At 46.7% G+C, this 26,240-nt stretch overlaps 1 protein-coding gene across 3 annotated transcripts; it reads right to left on the bottom strand.

Annotated features, from left to right (window-relative positions):
* Positions 1-1,642: 1,642 nt before the first annotated feature.
* Ankrd34b (ankyrin repeat domain 34B) lies at positions 1,643-17,767 on the bottom strand. 3 transcript variants are annotated; one of them, XM_087896787.1, is made up of 5 exons: positions 17,537-17,767; positions 16,514-16,659; positions 14,858-14,940; positions 9,908-9,966; positions 1,643-5,127 (listed from the first exon to the last, which is right to left on the bottom strand). In XM_087896787.1, the coding sequence occupies exon 5, from the start codon at positions 5,102-5,104 to the stop codon at positions 3,572-3,574; it is 1,533 nt and encodes a 510-aa protein (XP_087752913.1). In that variant the 5' UTR covers positions 5,105-5,127; positions 9,908-9,966; positions 14,858-14,940; positions 16,514-16,659; positions 17,537-17,767; the 3' UTR covers positions 1,643-3,571. The 3 variants fall into 3 exon arrangements, with proteins under 3 accessions (XP_087752913.1, XP_087752915.1, XP_087752914.1); XM_087896789.1 differs by lacking the exon at positions 9,908-9,966; XM_087896788.1 differs by lacking the exon at positions 17,537-17,767 and having other exon boundaries at positions 16,514-17,022.
* Between the last annotated feature and the right edge of the window lie 8,473 nt (positions 17,768-26,240).

Below are 26,240 nucleotides of genomic sequence, written 5' to 3'. Positions count from 1 at the left end.
CTGAAGTTTCACTTCTCACTAATTGCTCTGGCTAACCAAAGTGTGCCAACCAGGATGTGGTTTTTGTGCATAAAATGCAAAGAATGGTGTGGCTTGGGGCTGCGTGATTTGGGCAAGTGCCCCGTGCAGTTGCCAGCTGGGAATACGGACTTTCTGTTGGGCTTTACAAGTGTGGGTGTGTTCCTTGGTGGAATTACCTTACAATTGTGACATCGATGTGTTGTATGCACAGGGGTATGTGTGTGTGTGTGTGTGTGTAAACATGTGTATGTATGTGTGTATGTAAACGTGTGTGTGTGTGTGTGTGTGTGTGTGTGTAAACGTGTGTGTGTGGGGGGGTCCAGAGGTCAACCTTGGGTGTCTTTCTTTATTGTTTTCCATTTTGTTTTCTGAGACGAAATTCTCTTACTAAGCCTAGAACTTGTGTGATTGGTTAGCCACAACCCCCTCCCCCGGCTCCTGCCTCTGCCTCCTGGGGTTATGCATGCTCATAGCCATACTTAGTTTATGTGAATCCTGAAGATCTGAACTCATGTCTCCATACTTCCATAGTAACTTTACCCCCCGAACTATCTCTCTAGCTTCATTTTAATATATTCACGCAGGTAACATCATACATTTTGTTCATATCTAACCCCTGTACCTCCTCTTGTCCCTCTTCCACCTGTTCCCTTTCCTCCCCCAAATGGTTTTCATATCACAGCCATGTTTAATTCTGTAGATTTAAAATAGTTTCCATGTGACAAAATACATGTATTTACCCAAGTCTGGCATGTTTTGCTTAACATGATGGTATCTATTTCTATCCATTTTCCTGCACGTGATGTCATCTTGTTCTTTATGACTGACTGACCTGCCTGTACATGGTGAAGCTGGTGGGCAAGTCCACTGCAGCCGGCTGATTTGCTATCTCCGGCACTCCTAGAAACCTCTTCGTCACCCTCAAAAATGCCATCTCTCTTTTAAGCGAATACAGGACTCAAATTATTAGGGAGCAGAGCGAGATTTGCAAAGGACTCTGTTACTAGATGCCTGGCCTGTGCATCTCTACTGAGGATACACTATGCAGGTATAGATACCTTCTTTGGATAGGCCATTCCAAGCTCGTCTTAGTAACAAGGCCTGCCCTGTCCCTCGGAATAACTGTTTCCCTGGGTCTATATTAGTTATGATCCAGGAAATTCTGCTCACCCGGAACTAAGAATGGTACTGGTAAAGCCAGTATATGAAGTATTATTTGACCTTTAAGTTAAAGTTAAATCCAACGCTACATGAAATTCAAATATAAATAGAAAATGTGTATGGGCGCACGCATGCATGCGCACACACACACACACACACACACACACACACACACCAGACTTCTGTAGGAAACATTGGCGACTCATCATGGGCTTCCAGTAATAACCATTTAGTGTAGTAAAAAAAAAGCCTCATGAAATGGCTTTACAACCAGACTCTTGAAGCCTGAGTATCTAAAATGTTCTTAGGACTGATGATGGCCAACCATGGCCTCATGTTGGGAAGACGAGTTGTTCTTATCTTTTTGTTCTTTAAGTTATATGTGTGGCACAATTTCTCTTGAAATTATGTTGCAGTGTTTACTATTAGTATTTGTGGGAGAAATAAAACTTGGTCAAAATGCTATTTTAAGCCTTTATTGATAGCATCTTGATAATGAATTACCCTATTTACATTCTCTTCCGAACTGCGTCCTTGCAGTGTGAGGTCAAGTGCTTTTGGTGATAATAAAACTCATGAACGGAATCCAGCTACTTAGAAACATCAGTACAATTTTGATTTCTCAATAAAAATATTTTCTAATGTAATTAATATTTTCTTTAAAACATTAAATGGAAAAAACCTGCAATTAGTTTTTAAAATAAAAGCCACAGATAATTACATAATTTCTATGTACATTTCAAATTGCTGATATCAAATTACCAAGAAAGGCATCGCGCCACCTGCTGGGCGAGGCATGGAAGCTATAGATGATGTCGTTGGACTCACACCCCGGGGTTTCTGTCAGTCTTTGCTTCAGAACTGCTGCAAGGAAGAAGTCTTTGAACACCAGACTTTGAAGTCATGTAGGTAATACTGTCATTTTTAGAATATCTTATAATAATGTGTATTTTGTTAAAAGTTATTCATTGACCCTAAGATACTAGATGGTCCAAATGTCACACCAAGGGCATTATATATCTTTATATGACTGTCTAATATCTACATATCAGAAATAAAGATACTGCTTAGTAGTGACCCAGTAATATGTTTTATGATTAAAGTTCTACTTGGTTTTTGTACTTTTAGCTAAAAAACTAATCTGTTAATCAGCTTTTCTGTTTTTAGAATGAAGCAAGCGTTTAATTTCCATTTATGCTCAATCCCAAACGTTTTGCAGCCCACCCCCACCCCCACCCTGTTTTGGGTGTTTCTTTTGGAAAGACAAGGATAATGTAAGTCAAGGGGAATCCTATTTCTTTGGGGAAGAAAAGAATAATATAAATTAAGGGAACCCTTTTTAACTTTTATATTATCTTGGTGTTAGAAACCTATGGGAAAGAGACTCAAAAAAACACACAAGAAATAATACCATAAGATAACATGATTGGCAAGATCATTTGAAAGCAAAACACGGTGCAAAGACAACAGAATTTGGCATTTTTGGCATATGGCTTACTGCCCTGCCTTGCCAGTGTGGGGGAGGGGTTGTGGCTGCCAGAGGACTACCTTGGGGGTGGGGGGGTCAGTCATCCCTTGTCCCCTTGTTTGAGGCAGGCTCTCACCACCTCAGAGTCAGTCAGATTATCTGAGCCATGAGCTTCTGGGGATTCTCCTGGCTCTGCCCCTCATCTACCCGCAGAGAATGCAGGGATGGCAGACACTTGCACTACTGGGTCTAGTTGTTCTGTGAATTCTAGGAATCCACACTCAGGTCTTCAGGCTTGCACAGCCTGTGAGCCGTCTCCTCGGCCCCTCGCCTGCCATTCTGATGCAGGTGTAGCAGCCATTGTGAGCAGTGCTTGCTCTTCCTAACTAGTCTTTCATGTTTACATTTTTTAAATAAGACTTTTACCTGTCTGAGTCAACATTTTTAAAGAATCTGTTTATCCTTCCCTTATAGTTTAGCTTCACTGATGTCAGGGTTTCTTTGGTGATTTTGACATCATGGAAAATTACAACCGTGTTGACATAAAGTGTTGACAAGATTACTAACTTGAACACATTGTTTCTTTATAGAACACGAAGCCAATCTGAAATTTTAAAAATCGATTCTCGCATAGGTACCTTTCTTTCTTGGAGCATTTTTGTTTAGATGAAAAACTTGGACCACATGAAAGTCGATAAATACTGGAGGTTTTGAGAAAAACAGCTTTCATTTTGTTAGAATTTCCTTGGAAGCTATATATTATGGTGTGCTCACTGTACCTAACACAAAATACACTATATTTTGATCTGCCTAGCCGTGATGCACTAGCTAAAACTTGAAAGGATACAGTTAAGATTTCTTCTCTAAGTCTATGTTTTTCTGATACAGACATCTGAACATGATGTGTTTTCTAGCCATCTCTTAAAAATTTACTAACTGCTTAATTTGTTCTGTCTGCAGAGACTGTCGTCTTAACAACATCTTTTTGTTTTTGAATTCCTTCGGGAAACTAGGAACAGTTGGCATAAGCGCTTTTTGGCCGCAAGAAAGCAGGCTGCAGATCTTGCTGTTGACACCGATGTCTGTGATAGGAGGGTGAGGATTTACATTTAAGGGCGGCAGAAAGCCGGGTCTACTCTGCCCGAGGCTGTGATCAACGGGGAACGCTCCAGAACCCCGCCTTTCTAAAACCGCGTGGTTCCTCCTGCTCAGGGGGCCCGGAGGGACAGTCTCCATTAATTCTTTGGACCCTGTTAGCAAGGAAGGAGATGGCGCAAAGATCTTTTTCTTTCCAGCTTTGCCCTCTTCTAGGTTCGGAGGCGGAACACCATCTGAGAGCTGAGAATCGGAGCTGTAGTGACTGGCCCCCGAGTTTCGCTTTTGAACTATACTTCTTAAAGTGGAGGCAAAGAGGGTCTGGCTAGGGTCCGGGTCCTGGTCAGCGGGAATTTCCATGCATGGCTGGTTTCCTTCCGGAAACAAAGAGTGGTAATTTATTTCATCATATGACGTCTTCCTTGAGTTGACCTGGTCAAAGGCCCTGAGCAAGTGTGCGGTGTCTTTAACATCGATGCTCTGGTGCCTGGTGATAAAGCGCTTGGACAGTGCCAGCGCGTTGGTCTTGTAGGCTGTTTCCTCCTCTGGAGTGATATCTTGGAGCTCCTCCTGCAAGGAGGCCACTCTGGCTTGGTGCTTTAATGATGGGGGATTCTTGATCCAGCCTGGCCCAACCTGGGATAGCTTGGGCCCGTTAGGGGTCATCACAGGCTTCCGCCCAGGAGAGTCCGGGTCCCAGGTATTATCACTGTTTCCAGAAAACTCCTTATCTTTAAAGCCAAAAAGTGTCAGGTCCGTCTCCGAAGAATATGAGAGTGGCATCGAGGCGGTTTTGATGTCAATTTCTGAAGGCGTGACTGGTGGATGGCTCCCATCCATGTCTGCAGGAGGCATGTTGAGGTACTGCTGCGTGGTGTGCCTCCCAGAGGGTGACTTTGCTGTCGTTATGATAATGACCTCTTTCCCTTTAGCCTGGCAAGCACTAAGAAGGACTTTCAGGGTATCTCTGTCTTCTGCATTTATAGCATAAACCAGAGCTGAGTAACCAGAATGGTCCTGCAAGCTGAGGTCCGCCCCACTCTTGAGGAGCAAGGAAACCACCTCCGGGCCAGCCCTTTCTAAGCATGCGTGCATCAGAGCGCTTTTCCCGGATTTGTCCTGGATGTTGGGGTCAGCACTGTTCTCTAGAAGGTATTTAACCATCTTGGCTCTACCTACGCTCTGCTGGTCGATGTGTTTGGTCTTACAAGCAATCATTAAAGGTGTTTCTCCACGGTCATTGCTCTCATTGATGTAGGCACCACCTTCTAGCAAAAGTCTTGTGAGGCGAAGCCGGCTCTGATGCACAGCCTTGATTAAGGAATTTCCATCAGTGGAAACTTCTGTGCCTTCATCCATCTTCAAAAGTCAGAAATCGACACCTGGTTATCAAAGAAGTTGAAGATTAATCAGACTCGATGTCCAATTCATTTTGCCTATTTCTGAAGTACGTATAAAGGAGACATAGATGGGACTGTGTTATTAATAGGAGCAGAGCAAAATCACGAACTGGGGCCAGGGCAATGAGTGAACTGTGCAAGCCTGAGGGCTCGAGTTTGACTCTCGAGCACCCCAGTTAGACGCCAAGAATGGCCACGCGACCCTGTGACTCAAGCATTGGGGTCGAAGGGAACAGTAGATTCTAGGATCTCCCTGACCAGCTAACCCCGCTGCAAAGGTGGGTTTTAGGTCTAGGGAGAGACCCTGTCTCAAGGGTCTAAGAGAGAATAGCAGAGACCCTCCTCTTTCTCCTCATGTGACTGCGCTAGTCCAAGCACATGGGTCCGTGTACATCTCCCCACTCCAGTGCATACACCTCACACATGCACACACACCTCAATAAATCTCAAAGAAAGTGTTTGAATTTTTTAAAGAGTTTGGAGAGGTGACTCAGTCATTAAGAGCCCTGGCTGCCCTTTCAGAGCATCCAGATTCCATTCCCAACAGCCACACGGTAGCTCAAAACTGTAACACCAGTTTCAGGGGGTCTGATACCTTCTTCTGGCCTCCCCAGGCACCAGGTATACAAGCTATACTCAGGCATACATGAAGGCAAAACTAGCATATACATATATACATAAAATAAAAATAATGAAGTTAAAAGAAACTTTAAAAGGAGCCACTCCTTTTATAAACATTTATAACATTATAGGCTTTATAAACATTTAACTTTTTTCTATTGACACTAAAAGTACATGTTCAATTTATTTAAATGTCTCAGACCCTTCAATAGATAATTTCATTATGGGGGTAATAATTATCACTTTATATTGAGCTAAGAGAAAATTTGTCTTTCAGTTTTGCTCACAGTAGGAGACAAAGATCAGATTGTTCTATAAATGTGATATGTAGAACATGCAGACATAATCTGAATGATTGTTTGAAAAATATTGTTTCTACTAGTCACTGGCTTTTTTCATTATTTAGAGCATATTTTATTAATTGTTGTAATCAAACCCACATAGATAAGGCTATTCTATTTCACACAGTGCATTATCCTTGTAAAAATGAAAACTAGGAACACTTCTAGGCAAATATGGCTGTTCATTTCTATACAGTGTCAACCTAGCACAGTAAACTGACCGATCGTTCATTTTAAAATGTAAGATTATGACTACCAGCATGGTGGATCACTCTGATAATCCTCGTATTTGAGAGGTTTAGGCAGGAGGACCACCATGAGTTTGAGGTCAACCCGGTCTATATAATATGTTTAAAGCCAGTGTGGAAGCTCCAGAGTGTGACCCTGTCTCAAAAGTAAACAAGTGAGGATTGAGGTTATAGGACATGAGCTTCTGTCTGATGATAGCACAGGTGGTTAACACACCTGTCTCTTATCAGAGGGAAGAGACCAGAAAGTGGAGGGGCCAAGATAAAGTAAGCATGCACAGAAATGAATTCAGTGCTGACATCTGTCAGTTCCTCATAGACACTGGGCAGAGCCACAGAGACACCAGCCCATCCTGAGGAGTTCATGAGACGCCAGCCATCCCGGGAAGTTCACGAGACGCCAGCCATCCCGGGGAGTTCATGAGATACAAGCCCATCCTGGGGAGTTCATGAGACACCAGCCATCCCAGGGAGTTCATGAGATACAAGCCCATCCTGGGGAGTTCATGAGACACCAGCCATCCCGCGGAGTTCATGAGACACCAGCCCATCCGGGGAGTTCATGAGACACCAGCCCATCCGGGAAGTTCATGAGGGCTGCACATGGAGACTGCAGAAGATGCTGCACAGGGCTGGTCTCAGAAAGATTCATGAGATGTAAACAGTGGTAGGAATTAGGGACACAAATAGACTTTGCAGAAATCAGACACTGGAGTTTCTTTTTGTAGACTGTGTAAGAATATAGCAAGGTGGGTTAGGAATGTAGTTAAGTGATAGAGCACTGAAAGGCTTCAGCTCTGTTCCCATCACCAACCAATCAATCAATCAGTCATCTGATAAAAGAAGGGGCCAGTGAGAAGGCTGAGTAGGTAAAAGTGTTGCTGTGCAAGCTTGATGACCTGGGTTCGATCCCCAGAGCCTACCTAAAGGGAGAAAGAGAGAACCAACTCCAGAAAGTTGTCCTCCGACCTCCACATGTGCCTCATGCCATGTGTCTACTCACATATCATACACGCAATGATAATAAATACGTTTTAAATTAACAGTAAGTTTTGAAGAATAAGACATTTGCAGGCAGACAGAGGAGGAAGGAAGATGCCAAAGCCTTAACTGCAATTATCTGTGATGCCAGACTCTGCTTACAGGGGAAATATTGTCGCAGATGCTAGGGTTAGGGCTTACATGGAAACGTGCACACAACCCATTTGGCTCCCTCTTGAAACTTTTCAAAACAAACTAGTTTTTCCAAAGACATACACTCACAAAGCCAGAGAGAAGACAAAGGAAAACAACAACATCACAGAAGCCTAAAAGCAGAGGAGCCAGCTGAGAAAGCTAAGAACTTAGCCCAGGACAACACAGATTCTTAAAGCAAGGTTTAGAACCGGGAATCCTCGATAAGGAGGGGCAGGTCAAAAGATGTTAGGGACCAGGTAAAGCCTTCGCCAGCCGGACAGCAGCCTTCCCAGCACATATTCTGAGATTCTGTCCCCAGGAATTATGCCAGTCCCACCCTCACAGAGAGACCCTCTCTCGCGAAACAAAAAATAAACAAACAAAACAGGAAAAGAAAGAAAAAGAGAACGAGAAAAACTAGCAAAACAAATAAAAAAAAAACCAAAATGAAAAAAACAAATAATATTTGTACCAAGAAAAAGTGGTAGAATAGAGTCCTAGTTAGCATTAGCTGTCAGCTTGACAGCCTAGAATCGTCTGAGAAGAAAGACTCGATTTAGGACCTGCCTAGGTCAGTCCGGCCTGTGGGCATGTCTCTGGGTAAATGTCTTGATTAGTAACTGATGCAGGTCCCAGCCCTCTGTGGATCACACCATTGCTTAGAAGCTGGTCCTGGGATGTAGGAGAAAGCTACTCTACCTGAACCTGTGAGCAAACCAGAGAAGGAGCCAGCAGGCAATTCCTCCACGCTTCCTGCCTGTCTTGAGTCCCTGCCCTGACTGCTCTCAATGACTATGAGCTGGAACTGGAAGCCAAACAAAGCCTCTCACCTCAGCTTGCTTTTGGTAGGAGGATTTTTTCACAGCATCAGCAAGGGAACTATCAAAAGGGGACCAAGAGGAGAAATCATAAACAGAAGTGGGGGAGGGGAATAAAGAGTTAACAAATCAAAAAAGACCTAATCGGAGCATTGTCTTTTGAACAAAACAGTACACACCCATAACATGTATGTGTGAACTTCCAGAGCACAGACTGGAAGGTTCTATAGTCTTGATGGCAGAGGAGGGAAGGGCCCTTGGGCATGGGGACAAGTCACACACTGCATTTAGATTCAGGTACATCAACAATAGCAATGAGACCCAATGCAGCAATGTCTTTAAATATCTGAAGGAGAAATGACCCTCTGCTTAGAATTCTATATTTAGCCAAACCTCCAGGCAAGAATTGGGACATACTCTCAAGAATTAACCGAAGGATAGAATCCACCAAGATGAAATGGTAAACAAGAAAAAAGAGCACACATGGAATCCAAAAGCTGAAGATCATGGAAGAGAGGTACCCCAAGCCCCCAGAAAATGCTGGAGGGACCTGCCAGTTTTGATGGATGTGCGCAGACATCCTCAATGGTCACCCCTCCATGTTCCATCTGTCAGCTGAGGCCCAAAGCACACAGCAACTTGGCTTCGGTTCTTGTCTCTATTTGCTGTGTCCTGATGCTTCTGTGTCCCCCTCCTGTCCTGCGTCTGTGCCCCTTTTAGCTCTGCTCCTCACTCAGCTCTGACATTGTGGGGCTAAGTCCTGGTGGGCTTAGCTGGGGAAAGGCTGAGCAACCCCACTCCCTCCCCTTGGACACATAATCACTGCGCTGCATCATGCCCAGGCTGGAGACCATGCAATGACAAGCCCCATGGATCCTAGGGCTCACTCCTGGCCCTGCCTAGAGGGGTTCCCATAAGCGTTCATGAATCCTGAGGCAGCTTGTCTTCCGACTCACCACATACAGCCACTGTCGCTCTCAATTCATCTTGTGTCATGCTGGCTAACTAGTTAAGTTATTCTTCTTAGAAGTCATGGGACAGCAGCGAGAGCATAGAGAATAACTGTGACTGGCATCCAAAAGGAAAGCGGCTATTGGTGGAGTAAGGAAAACAGTGTGATCTGGGAGGGCTGTCCAGGGGCCTCTAAAGGCCCAGTGATGCCCCATTGCTCAGCACGGGTGTGGTATTAGAGACGTCTGTCTGTTCTTTAAACAGTGCATTTCACACACTCTTCCATACAGGACCACTCTCGGTGTTCCAGGAGCCCTGCCTGCAGAAAAGGTCAGCATCTGCAAAGGCCTTCCTGCACCACACAGTCCAGTGCTCACGGTATTGTTAACGGTATTTGCTGCCCAGTGTTTCACTGTTCCATTGGCATTGCCGTGAATAAGTTCATAAAAGATAGTACTGCAAACTGAACTGCCTCCATTTTGATAGCATTCATGATGCACAGTCAAGCACTCAGGGAGTGGGTGCATAACCTGAAGGTAAGCAAATGCTTTGGTTTTATTCCCCTATCATCACGGCCTAGAAAAACGATTCTACCATCAAGACATACCTGAAACTTGGGGTGGAGGACTTCAGATGGCAGTGTGGGTCCCAACTCGTGGGTCTATTCTGGAAGCATAAGCATTTGAAAGTTCACATGAGAACACCAAAGAAACCACTTCTTTGCAGTTTTCATATACAAGTGGGTTTAATATGCAAAGAAAATAGGAGGCATTGGAACATAATATCAAATACAGAAACCACTTAGTAACTCCTAGCAAAGAAATGATACAGTAGCAATCACACAAAAAAAGCAAGTTTTTAAAAAAATTCTTAAGCCAAAGTCATGCTTGAGAAACAGACCCTGAAATAAGAACAAGTTATTACAACTTTGTTGTTGTTGCTTTCCAGACAAGGTCTCACTGTGTAGCTTTGGCTGTCCTGGAACTCACTATGTACACTATGGAGACCAGGCTGGACCTCGAACTCAGAGTGCTGGAATTCGAGATGTGTACCACCATGACTTGGCTCAGACTTTCAATACTACACATTCCTATAGTTTCTAGAATTGGGACTCTTATCTGGTTGTTCTCATTCTTCGGGACCTTTAAGTGTGGAAAGATGGAAAGGCTTTACTTATACACACACACACACACACACACACACACACACACACACCTCATGTAAAGCCCTTCTCTACAACACTAACCCTAAGCACTTAGCAGAAGGCTCTAAGAGAGGAAGTCGTAACAAACTGGAGGCTGGGCTATCCGAGAGGGGCAGCAGCCTCTTCTCCATCCTACAGAAATGGGGGTGTTGTGAGCTGCAGGGGAGTTGAATACCAAATGGCCGCCTCCTCTATCTGTTAGGCAGACGATGCCAAGCCTTCTCTCCTGAGGCCTAGAGAATTATTAAGCAGAAAGGAGTCCAGGTGGTTTACTTTCCACTGGAATGAAATCTGCCTTTACATCATCGTTATGTGTAGATGTAGGCATGCTCACTGGTGGTGGGGCAGGCCTGTATGCAAGCCAAAGTCACTCTCCATTGTCCTTCAGGAGTCCACACCTTGCTATTTGAGATAAGGTCTGTCACCAGGACTCAGGGGGCTCGGATAAGGCTCTTTGACTGGCTAGGCAGTCCGTGGGTCTGTGCTGAGATTACACGTGTGCACCATTTACATGGATGCTGGAGACAAAACTCAAGTCCTCACACTTGCATGGCAAGTGCTTAACTGACTGAGCTAGCTCCCCAGCCCTGGACGTTCTGCTAGGCTATTCAGACCAGCCTGAATACCTGGGCTCCGGCAATCCTTTGCTTCACTCCCCAGAGTGTTTACATGGGTCTGTGCTTCCGTATGTTCTAATAGCTTCTCACTCACATTTCAATAGTGGGGCAATTCTGTTACCGTTAAAACTTCAACTTTTGTAGAAGAAGATTGTAGGATACTTCATTCCACAGAGGTTATGACGAGGCTTCTGGCACTTCGTTCTGTAGTCAGTGCCTTACTTGGGCAGCCCTGTCTTTAGGCCTCAACCCTCTTTCTGAGAGTTCTTTCATCTTGCTAGATTGATCTGTGAGCCACAAATCCTGACCTGTGAATCTGATTTGCTTTTCACAGAGTGTTTGATGAAGACCACTTCTCTTGCCTAGAATGATCTTTCCTCCTGTGGGAGGAAACCCCACCCTCAGAACCCAGGGCCAACATCATGTGGATAGTCAGCCCCTTTGCTCTTCTGCTTTCTTGACAATTTCCCCGCTGACAATGTGTCTTCCATGCAAGTTACAGTTCAGAGCAGATTCAGAACAGGCAGATGTAGAATTTGATCCAAACTTTCCTGTTAGCTGTATGTCCCACCAAGCCTTGGCCTGTTGGAATGTTGGCTTCATCATCTGTTGTTATGGAATAATCCTTTATACTGTGTGAAGATGTATCACTGTGATTGGTTTATTAAATTGCTGAATGGTCATTAGCTAGGCAGAAAAGGCTAGGTGGTACTTGTGGAGACGGAAAGGAAGAGAGGCAGGGTATGAGCCCGATGCAAAGGGGGTAGGATGCAGGAGAAAAGGTGAGAGTTATGAGTCATGTGGCAGCACATAGACTAATAGAAATGGGTTAACTAAAGTTACAAGAACTAGCTAGGAACAAGCCTAAGCTCAGGCCCAGCTTTCATAATTAACACGAAGTCCCTCTGTGTCGTTGTTTGGGAGCTGGCTGGAATGACAACCTTATAATATTTTTGGAGTGTGGACATGAAACCAAGAGGCAGCACTAGAAGGAGGTTCTCCTGCTTCACCTTCTACTTGATTCAGTCTTCTTTTTAAGAAATCTATCTCAGAATTTAACCTCTTTTTTTTTAATCATATTTCAAATCTAAAGTCTTTTAAAATGACAAGAGATGGGAAGATGGCTTGGCGGATAAAGCACTTGTGCTGAGAGCCTGAGGAACCGAGTCTGACGTCCAGAACCGATGCTCAAAGAAATATGGACATGGGGGTGCATGCCTGTTACCCCTGAACTTGAGAAGCAGAAGTAGATACATCTCTGGGCCTCACTGACCAGAAGACTAGCCCACCTGGTGTTGAGTTCCCAGTTAGGGAGATGTGCTCATCCATACAGCACTCGCCATGCAAGCAGGGGGACTAGAGTTCAGCTCCCCAGCACCCACATAATGTAGGATGGATATGGTAGCCGGCCTGTAATCCCAACACGTGGAAAGTGAGGACAGGAGACTCCAGAGCAGGCTGGGTAACTAGACTAGCTGAATCAGTGAGCTCTAAGTTCAATGTGAGCCTTGATTTAAAAAACAAAGGAGAGAGCAGCTGAGGAAGACACCATCTACCCTCAACTTCTGGCTGCCATGCACAAACACATACACACACACACACACACACACACACACACACACGTGTACATATCTATGTACACCTGCACATGTTTACACATGAGCAGTGTAAACCCATGTATGCACACACACAGGTGTATATGCACCTGTACACATGCACTTGTTCATACATGAGTAGTGTGTGATGTGGGATTCCCCTCTGTATGCTGTGAATATCATTGGTTAATAAAGGAACTGCTTGGGGCCTATAGCAGAGCTATAAGGGAACAGATCTAGGCAGGGAAAACTAAACTGAATGTTGGGAGAAAGAAGGGCAGAGTCAGAGAGAAGCCATGTAGCCCCACCGGAGATAGACTCTGAAACTTTTCCTGATAAGCCACAGCCACGTGGTGATACACAGATTAGTGGAGATGGGTTAAATTAATATGTAAGCGTTAGCCAATAAGAAGTTAGAGCTAATGGGCCAAGCAATGATTTAATTAATACAGTTTCTGTGTAATTATTTTGGGGCTGAGCAGCCAGGAACCAACAAGCGGCCTTCCTTATAACAAGTATGAATCCATGTATACACACATACACCTTGTACACACACACACAGGTACACATGCACCTGTATACCTGCACATGGACACACATGAGCAGTGTGCACTCATGTATGCACATACAACATGCACACACATAGGTACACATGCACCTGTATATTTGCACATAGGCACACATGAGAAGTGTGAACCCATGTGTGCGCACACATTATGCACACACATAGAGGTACACATGGCCTGTACACCTGCACATGGGCACACATGAGCAGTGTGCACCCATGTGTGCACACACACCATGCAGAAGCACACATGTGCCTGTACACCTGCACATGAGCACACATGAGCAGTGTGCACCCATGTGTGCACACACACCATGCACATATGCAGAGGTACACATGAACCTGTACACCTGTACATGGGCACACATGAGCAGTGTGCACCCATGTGTGCACACATGGACATGCACCTGGACACCTGCATGTGGGCACACAAAGGCAGTGTGCACCCATGTATGTGCACACACACACACCATGCACACATGCCACAAAACAGACAGTGCCTGTTAAATGAAACAAGGATGTCCTTAGACTATTGGACTATTGGAAATGACCTTTTTACTATGTCAGTAATGTTTCATCAGATTGAGTGGAATCTAGTAGGAACTTGCTAGATTTTCCATATAGGTTCCTACATTATTAGAAGGTCTTAATTATGAAATAGTGTGTAAACCCCTTCTCTATTTTACTTCTTTTTTAATTTTTACTTTATGTGTATGAAGGCTTGCCTGCCTGCATGTCTATGTTGGTTCTCTTGGGTGCCAGAAAAGGGCATCAGATCCCCTGGAACCAGGGTTATAGGTGGTTGTAAGCGGTCATGTGGGTTCTGGGGATTGAATCTGGGTCCTTTGGAAGAGCAGTTAGAGCTCTTAACTGTTGGCCCATTGCTCCAGTCCAAGGCTTGTTCTTACAAGAAATCTTTAGTTAGAACCATCACTGCCTGCTTGGTACATTGTTTCACTACCTTTCTCTACTGGTAAACTTCCACTCAAAATGTAGTCACCTTTTTATTTTTTTTAAGGCTAAAAGGCATACACTTCCAAGAATAAAGACAACAGGAAGAAAGGTATTATCAAATGAAAATTTTTGAAATAAGCTTAGCAAAGAGAGGAGAGCTGACAGAATGGTAAATGCTGTCATGTGACTGGTACAGATGACCCTCGAACTACATAGGTCCCGGTAGTCCCCGGCACCACACAAAGTGGCAATGAGGCAAATGGTGAAAAACAAAAGGTGGGTTGAGAGCCTGGGGACAGAGCGCTTGGACGCCCAGGTGCTGCCCCCACCCCGAGCAGCCTACAAGCAGTTTCTGGGGCAGGAAACCGAAGACTAACCCTCTGAGCAAATCAGAAAGACCACAGCTAATGGAGGCAGCAGATAGCGAGGCTAAAGGGCATTCTCAGGCTCAACGCTGGGATCCCCAGCTCGCTACCCTGGTACTAGGAAACTAGAAGACAGAAGCAAAGCATCTTAGGATCAGGAGCCCTTGGGGAAAAGATATGTGGATAAAGGGAGCAATTCAAACCAGAACAACACTCACCCTCCCAGACACCCACTCCGAATGGAAATAGAAAGTTACCTGAAAACATTATTCCTAATTCCATACTTGATTTTTGTCTCCTCTCTCCCTGGGCGAGCTTTCTGTCAGCCAGCTGTCAGCTCCTACCGAAGGAAATCAAAGCTATTCAGAGGCACATAAACACTGACGATTTGTTGCCTGAATCTCTTCCATTTGGAGTCGAGTTTTTTAATTCCTTGTTTAGAAATCCCTCCAGTGTTCGGTTTATCACATTTCACTGAGTACGAGTTTGTAAATGAGTCTGGAAAGGATCCCACGCACAGCAACCTAGCTCAAGCCCGTTTGCAGGCAAGCCCACCACACAAGGTCTGCTAGAGTTGGTGGGGCCTTGGCGCTCTTCAGGTCCAGTCCACGATCTGTGAGCGCACCCTCCCAAGGTCATTCCTATTACCTGCCTGCCTGAGTTAAATACTAGCTTCTGAGTACTGTATCTCAATATCTCCCTGCCTCTTAGATGACAGACTTCCCAAGGCAGGGCCTGGTTTGGGGTACCTGATTTGTGTGGTACCCAACATGGCAGTGCCAAAAGACTGGCATGCTTGAAAAGGCATCATAGAGATGAATTTCCCTGTGTGCCTGTGTCCTCCCATCATCCCCAGCTTTCTATTCATTTGGACAGGACAGTGATTTGCCTTTGTGCACTCTCTTATTAAACAGTAGTCTGGTTATGGCTCTGTAAAATGGGCATATATGGATCCAAAGCTCAGAATGGTCCTTTCCATTGTTCTAGTTCCTGTCCTGATATGGAAGAGGTGGCAAGGTATCATTCCTAAGGTGTGTGGGGGGTGGGGAGTGTCAATATCGTCATTACATTTGGTAGGCGATTGTGAGGAGTTTAATATTCGGAATGCATTTACCGCTTAAGGAGTTCAGGAGGTGCTGGGTTCTGAATATACATCACCCAGTACAGGACCTGCATATGTGAGTCCCCTGGGCTGGGGAGACCTGACAAGGAGAGGCCAAGTATCATACCCCAGTAGAATCTCCATCTTTTCTTAGTCCCAGAATCATGCGGGGCTTTTAAAAAAAAAAAGATTCCTCATTCCTGTTTGTTTCCTGACTGTTTCCAAATCCCGCATCAGCTCACACAGGGACGCCTCCATCACCATCCCCAAGTGGTTTGACAACCGATTTTCTTGCTGGCTGGAAGGGCAGAGGTGCTGCCACAGCCCAGAGGGGGATTAGGAAGCCAGCAGGTCCCAGAGAAGAGTACAGCCCAGAGTTTGAGCCAATAATAGCTGGAGGCTTGCAGCCTTTCCTTTCAGTCAGGTCTTAAAAACCACGGTCCCCGATGACAGCCCAAGGCCAGGCCGCGGTTGGACCGGGGCCAGCAGAGGTCATAAGCAAAATGTGTCTCTTCCCAGAAGGAGAGAGTCAGAGCCAAGCTCGGGGTGCAATAATTGGCCAGTAAAGTCGGGTTCCTTGGGTCTCTAGTCTTCTAAGAAATATTCAAAAACTGCCCAAGGGAAGGAGTTAGTTGATAAGGTTTGTTTCCCTCACAAAGCTACAAAGCTAGGATGTCGTTTACCTATAGCTGCTTCTTGGCCTCTGGGGCTAGGTTACAGGGTACCTAAATCCCAACTTCTCTCAGAAGATTCCCTTCCTCAGCACAGACAGACGGGGGATGGGACAGGGATGGGGATAGAAACGGCAAACCTGCCCCTCCGAAGTGCCTGGGAAGCAGCGAGGAGGTACCAAGGTGACTGGATTTCCAGGCTGTTGAGAATGCAGGCGGCGTCTCCAAGGTCCCTGCTTGGTTTCCTCAGATTTTCCCCAGTTCAGGAGGGTGCAAGTCCAAGGTGCTGTAGGAGAAGGGCAAAGGAAGGTGACTGGGGCGACAGCGCTGGGGCGCGGATGGGGGCGGGGTGCTCATTTCGTCGCCTCCACTCCAAGCCAGGGCAGGCGGTCGTCCACGAAAAGGGCTTGTGCCAGGAGGTCCTGTGTAGTGGTCCCCGTGCAGCCCGCCAGCCTAGCACCCCGCCCTCGCTGGGGAGATGGCGTGTCAGAACGGGCAGCACTGGTCCTCCTCCCGGGCACCGCGATTCTGCAGCCCGCCTCCCGCTGAGGGGGTCTGGATGCCGGGTGCCAAGGATGTGCACGCTCAGGGAGCCACGGGGATAGGGCTGCCCACCCAGCGACCCTGATTTCTGTAGCCTGAGGTTGCAATTGGCTCCGCGGCCCCAGCCCGCGCTCGGCACCTCTGCCCAGCGGCCACGGGCACCTGCGGCCACGCGCTCCAGCTGGACCCCGCGACCCGCGCGCTCCACTGGCCGAGCGCGCGCCGCTCCCGCCGCGGGGCCGTCATCCCGCAGCCCTGGGCCCCGGGCCACTCGGCCAGCACCCAGAAGCCGGGAGAAAGCGGAATCCGCAGCACCGCGGGGTCCGGGCGCGAGCCGCCAACGGGAGCTGGGGACCCGCGAGGACCCGGAGGCGCGCGGCAGGGCGCGGGCAAGCCGGAGGCTCCCGGGAGGCCCCCGAAGCCTGCTAGCCCTCGGTGGCCCGCAGTGGTCCGCGGCAGCAGGGTCTCGGTCCCCACCCCGGCAGCTGCAGTGTCAGATGCGTGGCAGGTACCGGTTTGCGGGGTGCACCCGGGCCATGCGGCCTCGCAACCCTCAGTGCCCTCTTCTCGCAGCCGTCACCGCATCCCAAAGTTTCCCCAAGTGCAGCGGACAGACTGACCTGGGACGCGCTGTCGGATCCGCAGTGGTCCTTCACCTTCTCGATCTGCTCCCGCCCCGAAGCGCCGTCTGAGCTGAACTGGATGACTGTCTACGATTCCGCGGTATCTCAGTCTCAGGACTTCAATCTCAGTCCCCAGTCCGTGGCCCCGGGCCCCGATCACCGGGCCCCCGCCCCTGCTCTGCAGACATAGGCGGGCCACGAAGCTCTGGAACGGGAGCCGCGAGGCGCGCACCTCGCCAGACGCGGGGCTGGCGCTTCCGCTGGGAGTGACGCGCCCGCGCTCCACCGCGCTGCAGGTGGGGGCGGCGGACCAGTACTGGCCTCGGGGGCCCAAAGATGCTCTCCGAGGCCCCGCCTTCGCTCTTAAGCCCCGCCCCGTTTCCCCTCCAGGCAATGGAGCTTTGACAGCTGCAACTGGTGGAGAGCAAAGGGGCACAGCTTGGACCAATGAAGATGACCCCTGGGTGCCCCTGGTCCGGGTCTGTGTCCACGTTCCCTTCCATCTCATATCCATTTTGTGGGTCTGAGATTCAGCTTTCGCGGGTCCCTTTCCTCACTCTCTTCCCCCACTTCAGGTAAAGTCAGAGACTCACTTCAAGGCTGTTTGTGGGAGTAACCGTCTTGTTTTTATTTTTATGAATTTATGACTTCATTATACTCTAATTAAGGCTTAATAGAGCAGCTAACAAAATTTTGCAAAAATAAAATTGAGGTATTCAACTCCACAAAAACATCAAGAAAAAAAAAAGGAAATTAAGTGGATGAAAAGGTTTCAGCTCTTCATATATCTTGAAGCAGCCAGTAGAGGAAAAGATAGATCTTTTTTGACCAGGTAATGTCAATCAAAGAGTTTCCTGGAGCCAGGCTGATGGTCTCCTCTGCCATTTTAGCGCTGGGAAAGAGAACAGAAGACAGAGGCATGAGTTCCCCCAAAGGGAAAGATAACATACCCCTAGATAGATATTCTTTATTTAAGCAAAATTCGGATGAAATGGTTCTTTAACTGAGCACTTGGCGCACACTCAAGGACATGATGCATCAGAGGTATGTTCTAAGAACGTGGACTACCCGGGGTGGCTCACTCTTCACTTTCACACATTCATTTGGACAGCCCCAGAAAGGCCATAACAAACTTCATAAAAGTTTAAAGGCATGGGTCCTCTCTATCTCTTTCTCTCTCTCTCTCCCCTCTCTCAGCATTTTTACCTACGTATATATAGCATATATATTAAAAGGTATAGACCACAAGTCCAGTGATTTCACATGAACAGAAGCATCACGCAGGTCAAGAAACAGAATACATTACCATGAAAAGAGCTGCTTTGCTCTTTGTGTGTTTTCTAACACCATAGAGAATACATCCTGTTGCCTGGCTTTCCCCTCTTGGTGTTACGTTTCGGACCCATATACAGTACACAGCTGTGGTTTTCTCACTCTTTTAAAAGTGTGGTATCCCATTGTGTCTGTATATCTCGATTTATTCTGCCCCTGGTAGACATCTGGGCTATTCTTGAGCTTGGGAAAGTTCAAAGATGCTGCTTTGAACCCAGCAGGAGATACCTCCTGCCTACCTGTATACACATTTCTGTGGGGGGGCGTAGCTGGCAGTGGAGTTATGACTCATGAAGCTGGCATGTGTTCAGCGTCTGTGGATATTACCAGTCTTCAAAGTTGATTCAATTTCACTCCTACATTATTAATTCCTTATCGATTATTATCACAACCAAATCACATCAGTATCTTAAAATAGTGCCGATCTATTTACTCACTTACAGATCTGGCAGTCAGAAGTCCAAACTTGGCTTTAACATGACTAAAATCAGCAATTGTGGGGCTGTGCTGATTCTGGAGGGCTGTGGGGGAAAATATCTGTTTTCCCTGCCTCTTGTGACTTTCAAAGGCTGCCTTGAATTCCTTGGTTAGTAGTCTCTTCCTCCATATCATGTTCAGATCTCTCTCTCTCTCTGTCTCTGTCTCTCTCTGCATGTGTCTGTGTGTGTCTGTCTCTGTCCCTCTGTCCCTCTGTGTCGTCTCTCTTCCTCTCTCCTTTCTTTCCCCTCACTCCTCTGCCCTGGCTTGTCTTTTTCTCCTTCGAACCCTCTGCATCCTTCTCACCTCTGACTTTCCTGCCTCGCTCTTGGTAATTACCTTTGTAATTATGCTGGGCTCCCTTGGATAATCTGCCATCTCGAGATTCATAATTTAATCACACCTACAAAGTTCCTTTCCCCACATAACGTACCATATTCATAGGTTCCAGAAATGAGGCTGTGAACTTCTTTGGCAGGCTATCATCTGGCTACACCCACCACTGAAGCATCGGAAGATATTTGCTAGAGACAAGAGACGGCTGGGAGGTGGGGATAATGAAGCATGGAGGATTTTCCCGTGGACCCGGTGCTGTGTCAGGACAGGAGACAGGAGGGTGGAAAGTCATTTCTGGCCGCTACCCTGAGGAGCTCACAGAACGAGAGTCCAGGATGCTTTAGGCTAGAAACACCTATGCTGAGTGATAGATTGGAGAAGGTGGGCCGGCCTTATCTGATTTATGGATGCTGTGGTCTGGATGTGCTCCTCCCAATGATGCAATATGGTGCTGTTTATAGATAGCATGTTGAGGTGATGAGTCCTGAGAGCATGACCCTTCTGGTGCAATACAGTCCTGGAGAGATGATTCGAGGGGGTAGGTTGGTGTCTCTGAACTCTCCACTATGTGAAGGGCAGTGTTCATTCTCTCCCAGAGATGTTCTCCCAGCAGAACCATTTGAAACCACAAGAGCAGCCCTGTCCAGATGCCGAGCCTTTAGCCTTCCCAGAGTCCAGAACCCTGAAAAGTGCTTTTCAATGGCAAGGTCCTGTGGTCAAAGGAAAGTGTCCCTGAACCAGACAGTGTCCCTTCTCGTTCTCCAGCCCTTGGGATTTATCTGTCTCAGGACTCATAGAGGAAGCATGAGGACTGACTTACCATAGGAGCCAAGGGAAGGCAAGGACAAGAAGGGGTGACCTCTGTAAGGCTGGTCCCCAAAGAGGGTTCCAAGACACACGGCTTAAGTTCCTAGATTAAACCCATCTTAGTCCAACAACCATATCTGAGAGGAGACAGCTTGGATGTTATACCACATTTTGCCAGCAAGACCACCTTGGCTCCAAGGTACACACTTAGGAGGGGAGCCAGGAACAGGAAGAGCTTTGTGACTCTTCCCAATGTGCTTTGAGCCACTGAACCTGGTAAGGAGGCTCCCCGAGACCTGCAGAAGGGAGAGCGGAGGAGGCAGAACAGGGCAGGGGCTACGAAGCTTTTTGAAGGTACCCTACGTCCTACACTGAAGGTAAAGGCAGATGCCTGGCTTCGATGAGCATCTTCATCATAAACCTCGCAATCTGCTTTCTGTCTTCTAGAGGTAAATTGGGAATTTTGGTCTGCTGATAAAAAGACTGCCACAGGCTTGTGGGCAGCCTGGGCTACACAGCAAGACTGTCTCATATCAGAACAAAACCCCAAAACCAAACAAGCAAAAACTAAATGGAGTAAAAGTGCTAGAATAATTAGCAATGAGAGCTAATGGCTCCTTCCAAAGATTGTGCTTGAAATCAGAGCCTGGGTGGGGGATTTATCTCAGCAACAAAGCATCTACCGTGTGAGGGTAAGGTCTTGGAGTACATGCCCAGCATGCACCCACCCATGAACCCTAATCCAGTATGTACTCTGTCTCGCCAAGCCACAGCTTCCTATGTATCTGCCGAGACAGTCCACAGCTCTTGAAAAGATGCCCAGAAAAACTGGCCTCCTAACAGCCTATGGGATTTTCCTAAAAAGCAATGAGATACAAATTGTATGTCTAAGCCTTGGTCCATGAGCCAAGGACTGGTCAGATCAGGTGCTCCTCTAGGCTGGGAGCTGGGCCTCTGTAACTCAATGTGCCCAGTAGGTGAGTAGTGTTGTGGCTCTTAGGGCTTGAAAACTGTCCTTCAGAAGTGAGAGACCCATTTTTTTCCTTCCTGTACACTGGCCCATTTGACTTTATTAAAAGGCTATAATTTTCCAAAGTTTGGATCCCAGTGCTTTGTTTCTTGGCCTTTATAACTGGCTTAGTATATAGCCTGTTGTGGAGACGGTGAGATGAGGTTATCCGGTTTTGCGAATGTCAGTGACTGGGTAAAAGTCCTGTCCTGGAACAAAGAGACTCAAAGTTGATGGTTAGGCTGCTGTGCATCAGGATAGAGAAGGTGGTTCTGGGTCTGATGCCTTAAGGGAGTTCTGGATAGGACAAGGCAGGCCTAAGGAAGGAGAGGGGACCGCTAAAGAGGAACCCTTTGAACAAGAACAATTGTCCCATGAACCTTGGAATGTCCAGGAACAGAATCTACATTTAAATATCAGTTAAAATAGCTTTGGATCAATTTTAGTGTTTTAATTTAGTCTGCCTACATTTCCCCCACACAAGCCTGGGCAGATGGAACTGGCTTCTTTTTCAATCATATTTACTAGCTTTGGCCTCATGTTCACAAAATGACGGCTTAGCTTTTTGATGTATCCACAGTGCAGGCCTGAAGAGTCAGGGTCAAAATGAGAAAAATGAATAGCAAGTGTGTGCCCTTTGTTTGATTAGAAAAGCAATGTATTTCCTTGGTTCCTCTCTGACCTGTGGCTTCTGCTCACGGGCCCTGGACTGAGCTGGATCACAAGCAGTCTCTACCTTTAACAGAAGCAAAAAATATTTCCTTTCCCCTTCTTTCCTTCCTTCCTTTATCTCACTGAAATGCCTCTGGAGTCGGGGTCCATCAGTAAAAATGGCAGAAGAGCATATGTTTCCTTCTATAATGTAGGATGGCTGGCTATCTAACTACTCTTTGCTGCTTAACCACCTGAGCAATGAACCTCACAGGCCGTAGGAGCTCCTAAACCAGAGGGTTACTTTGAAATATTGATGAGTTCATTTTTACAAAGCAGAATAGCACCAGAGAAGTATTCGCTAAGGCCATCAGTAATGGGGAGCCTGTATCCATGGTTCTGCAGTGAGTAAGGCCAGTCCCCAAGCATGGCTGTTTCGATGGTGCTTCTCTCTGGCAAGAGTGCTCCCTGAAACACACTATAATCTGATATTCGCCATGCCTATGAGGATTTGGAGCAGGGTTGGGGCTTTCAGGTGACACAGTATATGACTGAAACCTGGGACTGATTCCCACAGTGTTCTGTGATTTGGTCTGGGTCTAAGCAACCTCTTCCAGGTGGCACCAAGAGCTGGAAGAGAGAGAGGCTGGGCTACGGCCGTATTTCCCAGTGTTCCTAACACCAGTGTGCTGTATGACTAAGGTTTTATCTATAGATGACCGTGACTAGGGAAATCTTGCACCTCTTCCCCTTCGCTCCTCTGACAGCATGAGCAGTGGCAACGGAAGGTTCTCTGTGACAAAGGCAGAGTGTCAGAGAGGCCTGACTCCTGAACGGCTTCTTGGTATGGAGCTGAGCGCGGAGCTAGCACACCTATCCTGGACTTAGAGGAGAAGGAGCATCCTATTTTCATGTGAGGTCTTTACATTCGGGAACTTTCCATTCTATTATTTTATCTCAACTAATATAACCATTTTCATAGTTTTAAATAGTATCTTTAAAAGCACATTTGCTTAAAACATGTGTGAAGTATCTCTGGAAAGATACAGAGAAATTTTAATTACAAGCTCTGTATGGACAAGGGAACGAAGACAAAGGGAGACAGTGATGGGGAGGCGGCATGTTTTGTTTTGTTTATACTCATTGAGGTTGGAGCCATGTAAAAATAGTGCTTATTCCAGAAATGATTATGATTTGAGGTACACTGTGCAGTTTGTGCATCTTCACATTGATCAGCAGCTGAACTGCACTAGAGCCCCATATCTCCCAATCCTATGACCAGCAGAAGGAGAAAGGGGAGGGATAAAGCCAGGAGGGGGGGGCAGCCTGGCGCAGGACTGAATGGCACAGGGTTGCAGTGTTCTGTCCAGTCCAGCTCCTCTGGGCGCCGGCATCTGGATGGCTCATCTCCCTTCAGACTCCGGTGTCCGCTTGGAGGAGATGATTGCTGCATGCAGATTAATGTCCCTCCTATTTCCTGAGCATCCTGTGTTCCAAGATGCTATCTTTTAATATAACGCACCCTGAGCAATTCATCCTGAATTTTTGATTGAGCAACACAGCGTTCTGCATCTACCTGATGGAAAATTCAGTGTCCGTCCTTGGAACACGAGCAGATGTCCTTGCCCCTTATATTTTATGTTGAAATGGGTGATTTATTATTTTCCTATTCATGATTTTCAAAAAGAGTTCCACTTCAAGGCCAAACGTATAATCTCCAGTCATTTTTCTTCCAAAGCACAAAATGGAGGTTTCTTATTTAATGTAGACCGAGGGAGGCATTGTGAGATGGTTAGGAGTCCCACGTCTAATGAATATGTGAAGTGATTATTTTATTCTTGCCTTCATGTGCTAGCTCGTTTTGTAAGCCAAGCTCCTGGGAAGCACCGCTTCCCCTGGCTGGAGCACACCACGGCACAAGCTCCTCTTAGAGGTCCTTGGGCTCCGTTATCTTCCCCCAGGTGCATTGCTTGCTAAGTTGGAAAAGCAAAAAGACCCTGAATGTTCCAGAAACTACCTTTTAGCGATTTCCAAATTGAGTCATTCAGGAAGTGATGCATTGCATAAAACCTTTTGTGTACTGATGGGAAGCAAAGGGGCAGAGGGGAGGAACAGGGAGAAGGAGGAAGTGGTGGCTATGAAGCAAGATGTTCCAAGCACATTATATTCTTGGATGAAGATGCTGTGTGTGGCACTGTGCAGTAATAATGAGAAACACGTTGTGGGCATTGCTCATTTGTTATCCGTGTGGTCTTGGCTGCCCACCACACTGGAATTAATGCTGGCACTAGAGGGCCCTGCTACAGGCTGGCCAGGCCTTTCTAGCCTTTCTACGACCTGTGACATTCATCCTAGGCTACTGCCAGACTAGATGTTGCTGATTCCTGGGTGTGTTCAGCATTTGACATGTTTCACGCCTCCAGATAAGAACTATATCCTTGTCTCCTGACCCAGGGGCCATCACTGCAGTGTGCTCATTCCCTAAGGAGCTCGTCACCACAAACCAGTCCTGCATTGATGTTGTGTGAGCCCATGCCACAGGAACCAGGGCTTGGCTGTCTCTGTCATCTGGCACAACGCTGGCACACAATAGGTTCTTGTGGTTTTAAATTGCATCAAATATACAAAATAAATAAATAAATGATAGAAAGACGGGGATTCGTTTCTGCCAAAAAAAAAAAAAAATGGCTCTCTGACAGAGATTGGCAAACCTTAGTCTATGAGCAAAGGTTAACCCATGAGCTAAGGTTAGCCTATGGACCGAATTCAGCTTAGTTTTTTAAGGTACATCACCAAGTATGCACTTGCATAATAAATGATTGGGGAAAAATAAAAATAAGGGTAATATGGCACATGAAATTTTACAAAGTTGAAATTTCAGTGCCTGTCAGTAAACTGAAAGTAAGCTGATACCCATTTGTTTGCATAAGTTTATTGTTACTTTTGCATCCTCATGCAGAGTTGAGTAACGAATTCTTTTTCTCTACTATTTCCTCCCCCTCCCCCCTTTTTGAGACTACCTACGTAGCCCAGCATTGAAATCTCTGCCTCACTCTTGCAAATACTGAGATTACAAGTGTGTCACCCAATAGCTCAAGGGCAAAATGTTTGCTATTGTTTGTGACTTCACAGAAAGAAATGTTGTTGGCCCCTCCCTATCAGCTGAGTCCCTCGCGACGATGTTTGTCCCTGTTCAGTTCTGGATGCTAGTGGCATGGAAGGCCATCCTTTCTCTGTGTTGCTTTGTATTCAGTCTGGTCTCTGAGCAGCAGCTGTCTGTGTGATAAACACACGTATTCAAGTCCTGCTACTCGTGAGCTCACTCAACAGAGGAGTACTTCTGCCACGCCAGTGAGAGGGATGTTGTCTGGACCATGGTGTGGAGGAACACAAACAAGGTCACTACCCCATGTGCTAACTCTGATGCAGGGGAATAAGGACCCCAGAGGAACGTGAAGCTGCTCAGGGCAGAGCAGCGCAACGCTAGCTTCTCTGGGTGGCATCGGGGAAGACTTCTCATCAGGGCTGGAGTTTTTAGTGACATGTGAAGGACAATATAGGTGTCCTAGCAGGGACAGATGGGGAGATATTTACCTGCAGCAAAACACACTTCTATCTTCACTGTCCCACGCTATCCTCGCCAGCAAGAACCACGCGGAACACTAGGATCCTTCTGCAGGAATGGCTTTAATACCCCTTGGGAGAGCGAGCATCAGCCAACATGGCTGGGGACCGAGATATGATGGAACCCATCCCTTATATAGGAAACAGACCCTGCTTCGGACGTGTCACTCTTGGATTGGTCCGCTGCTCCCAGTCCTAGGTGATGCCTCGGGAGTAGGCGGGGACGCAGTAGTGGAAAGTTACCAACATGTGTGCGTCCACCTGGCGGTGAAGCCGGACGTCAGCGCCATCTTGATGATGGAGAATGTGGCTGCGGCCCCCCACACTTCACTGTGTTGTTGGAGAGTGCTACAGGCAATCCAACCTGTACCATCAATAATAATATAAAACCATAGTGTGTTCTTAAGCAGGAAAACAGCATGTTTCCCTCCACTGTTGGAGGGAGCTGGGCACGGGGCCACTGAG

Source organism: Myodes glareolus, chromosome 15, assembly GCF_982192425.1.
Source record: "Myodes glareolus chromosome 15, mMyoGla1.1, whole genome shotgun sequence".
NCBI lineage: Eukaryota > Metazoa > Chordata > Mammalia > Rodentia > Cricetidae > Myodes > Myodes glareolus.
The sequence above is the reverse complement of the archived record's forward strand: the minus strand, read 5'-3'. Positions and strand labels throughout refer to the sequence as shown.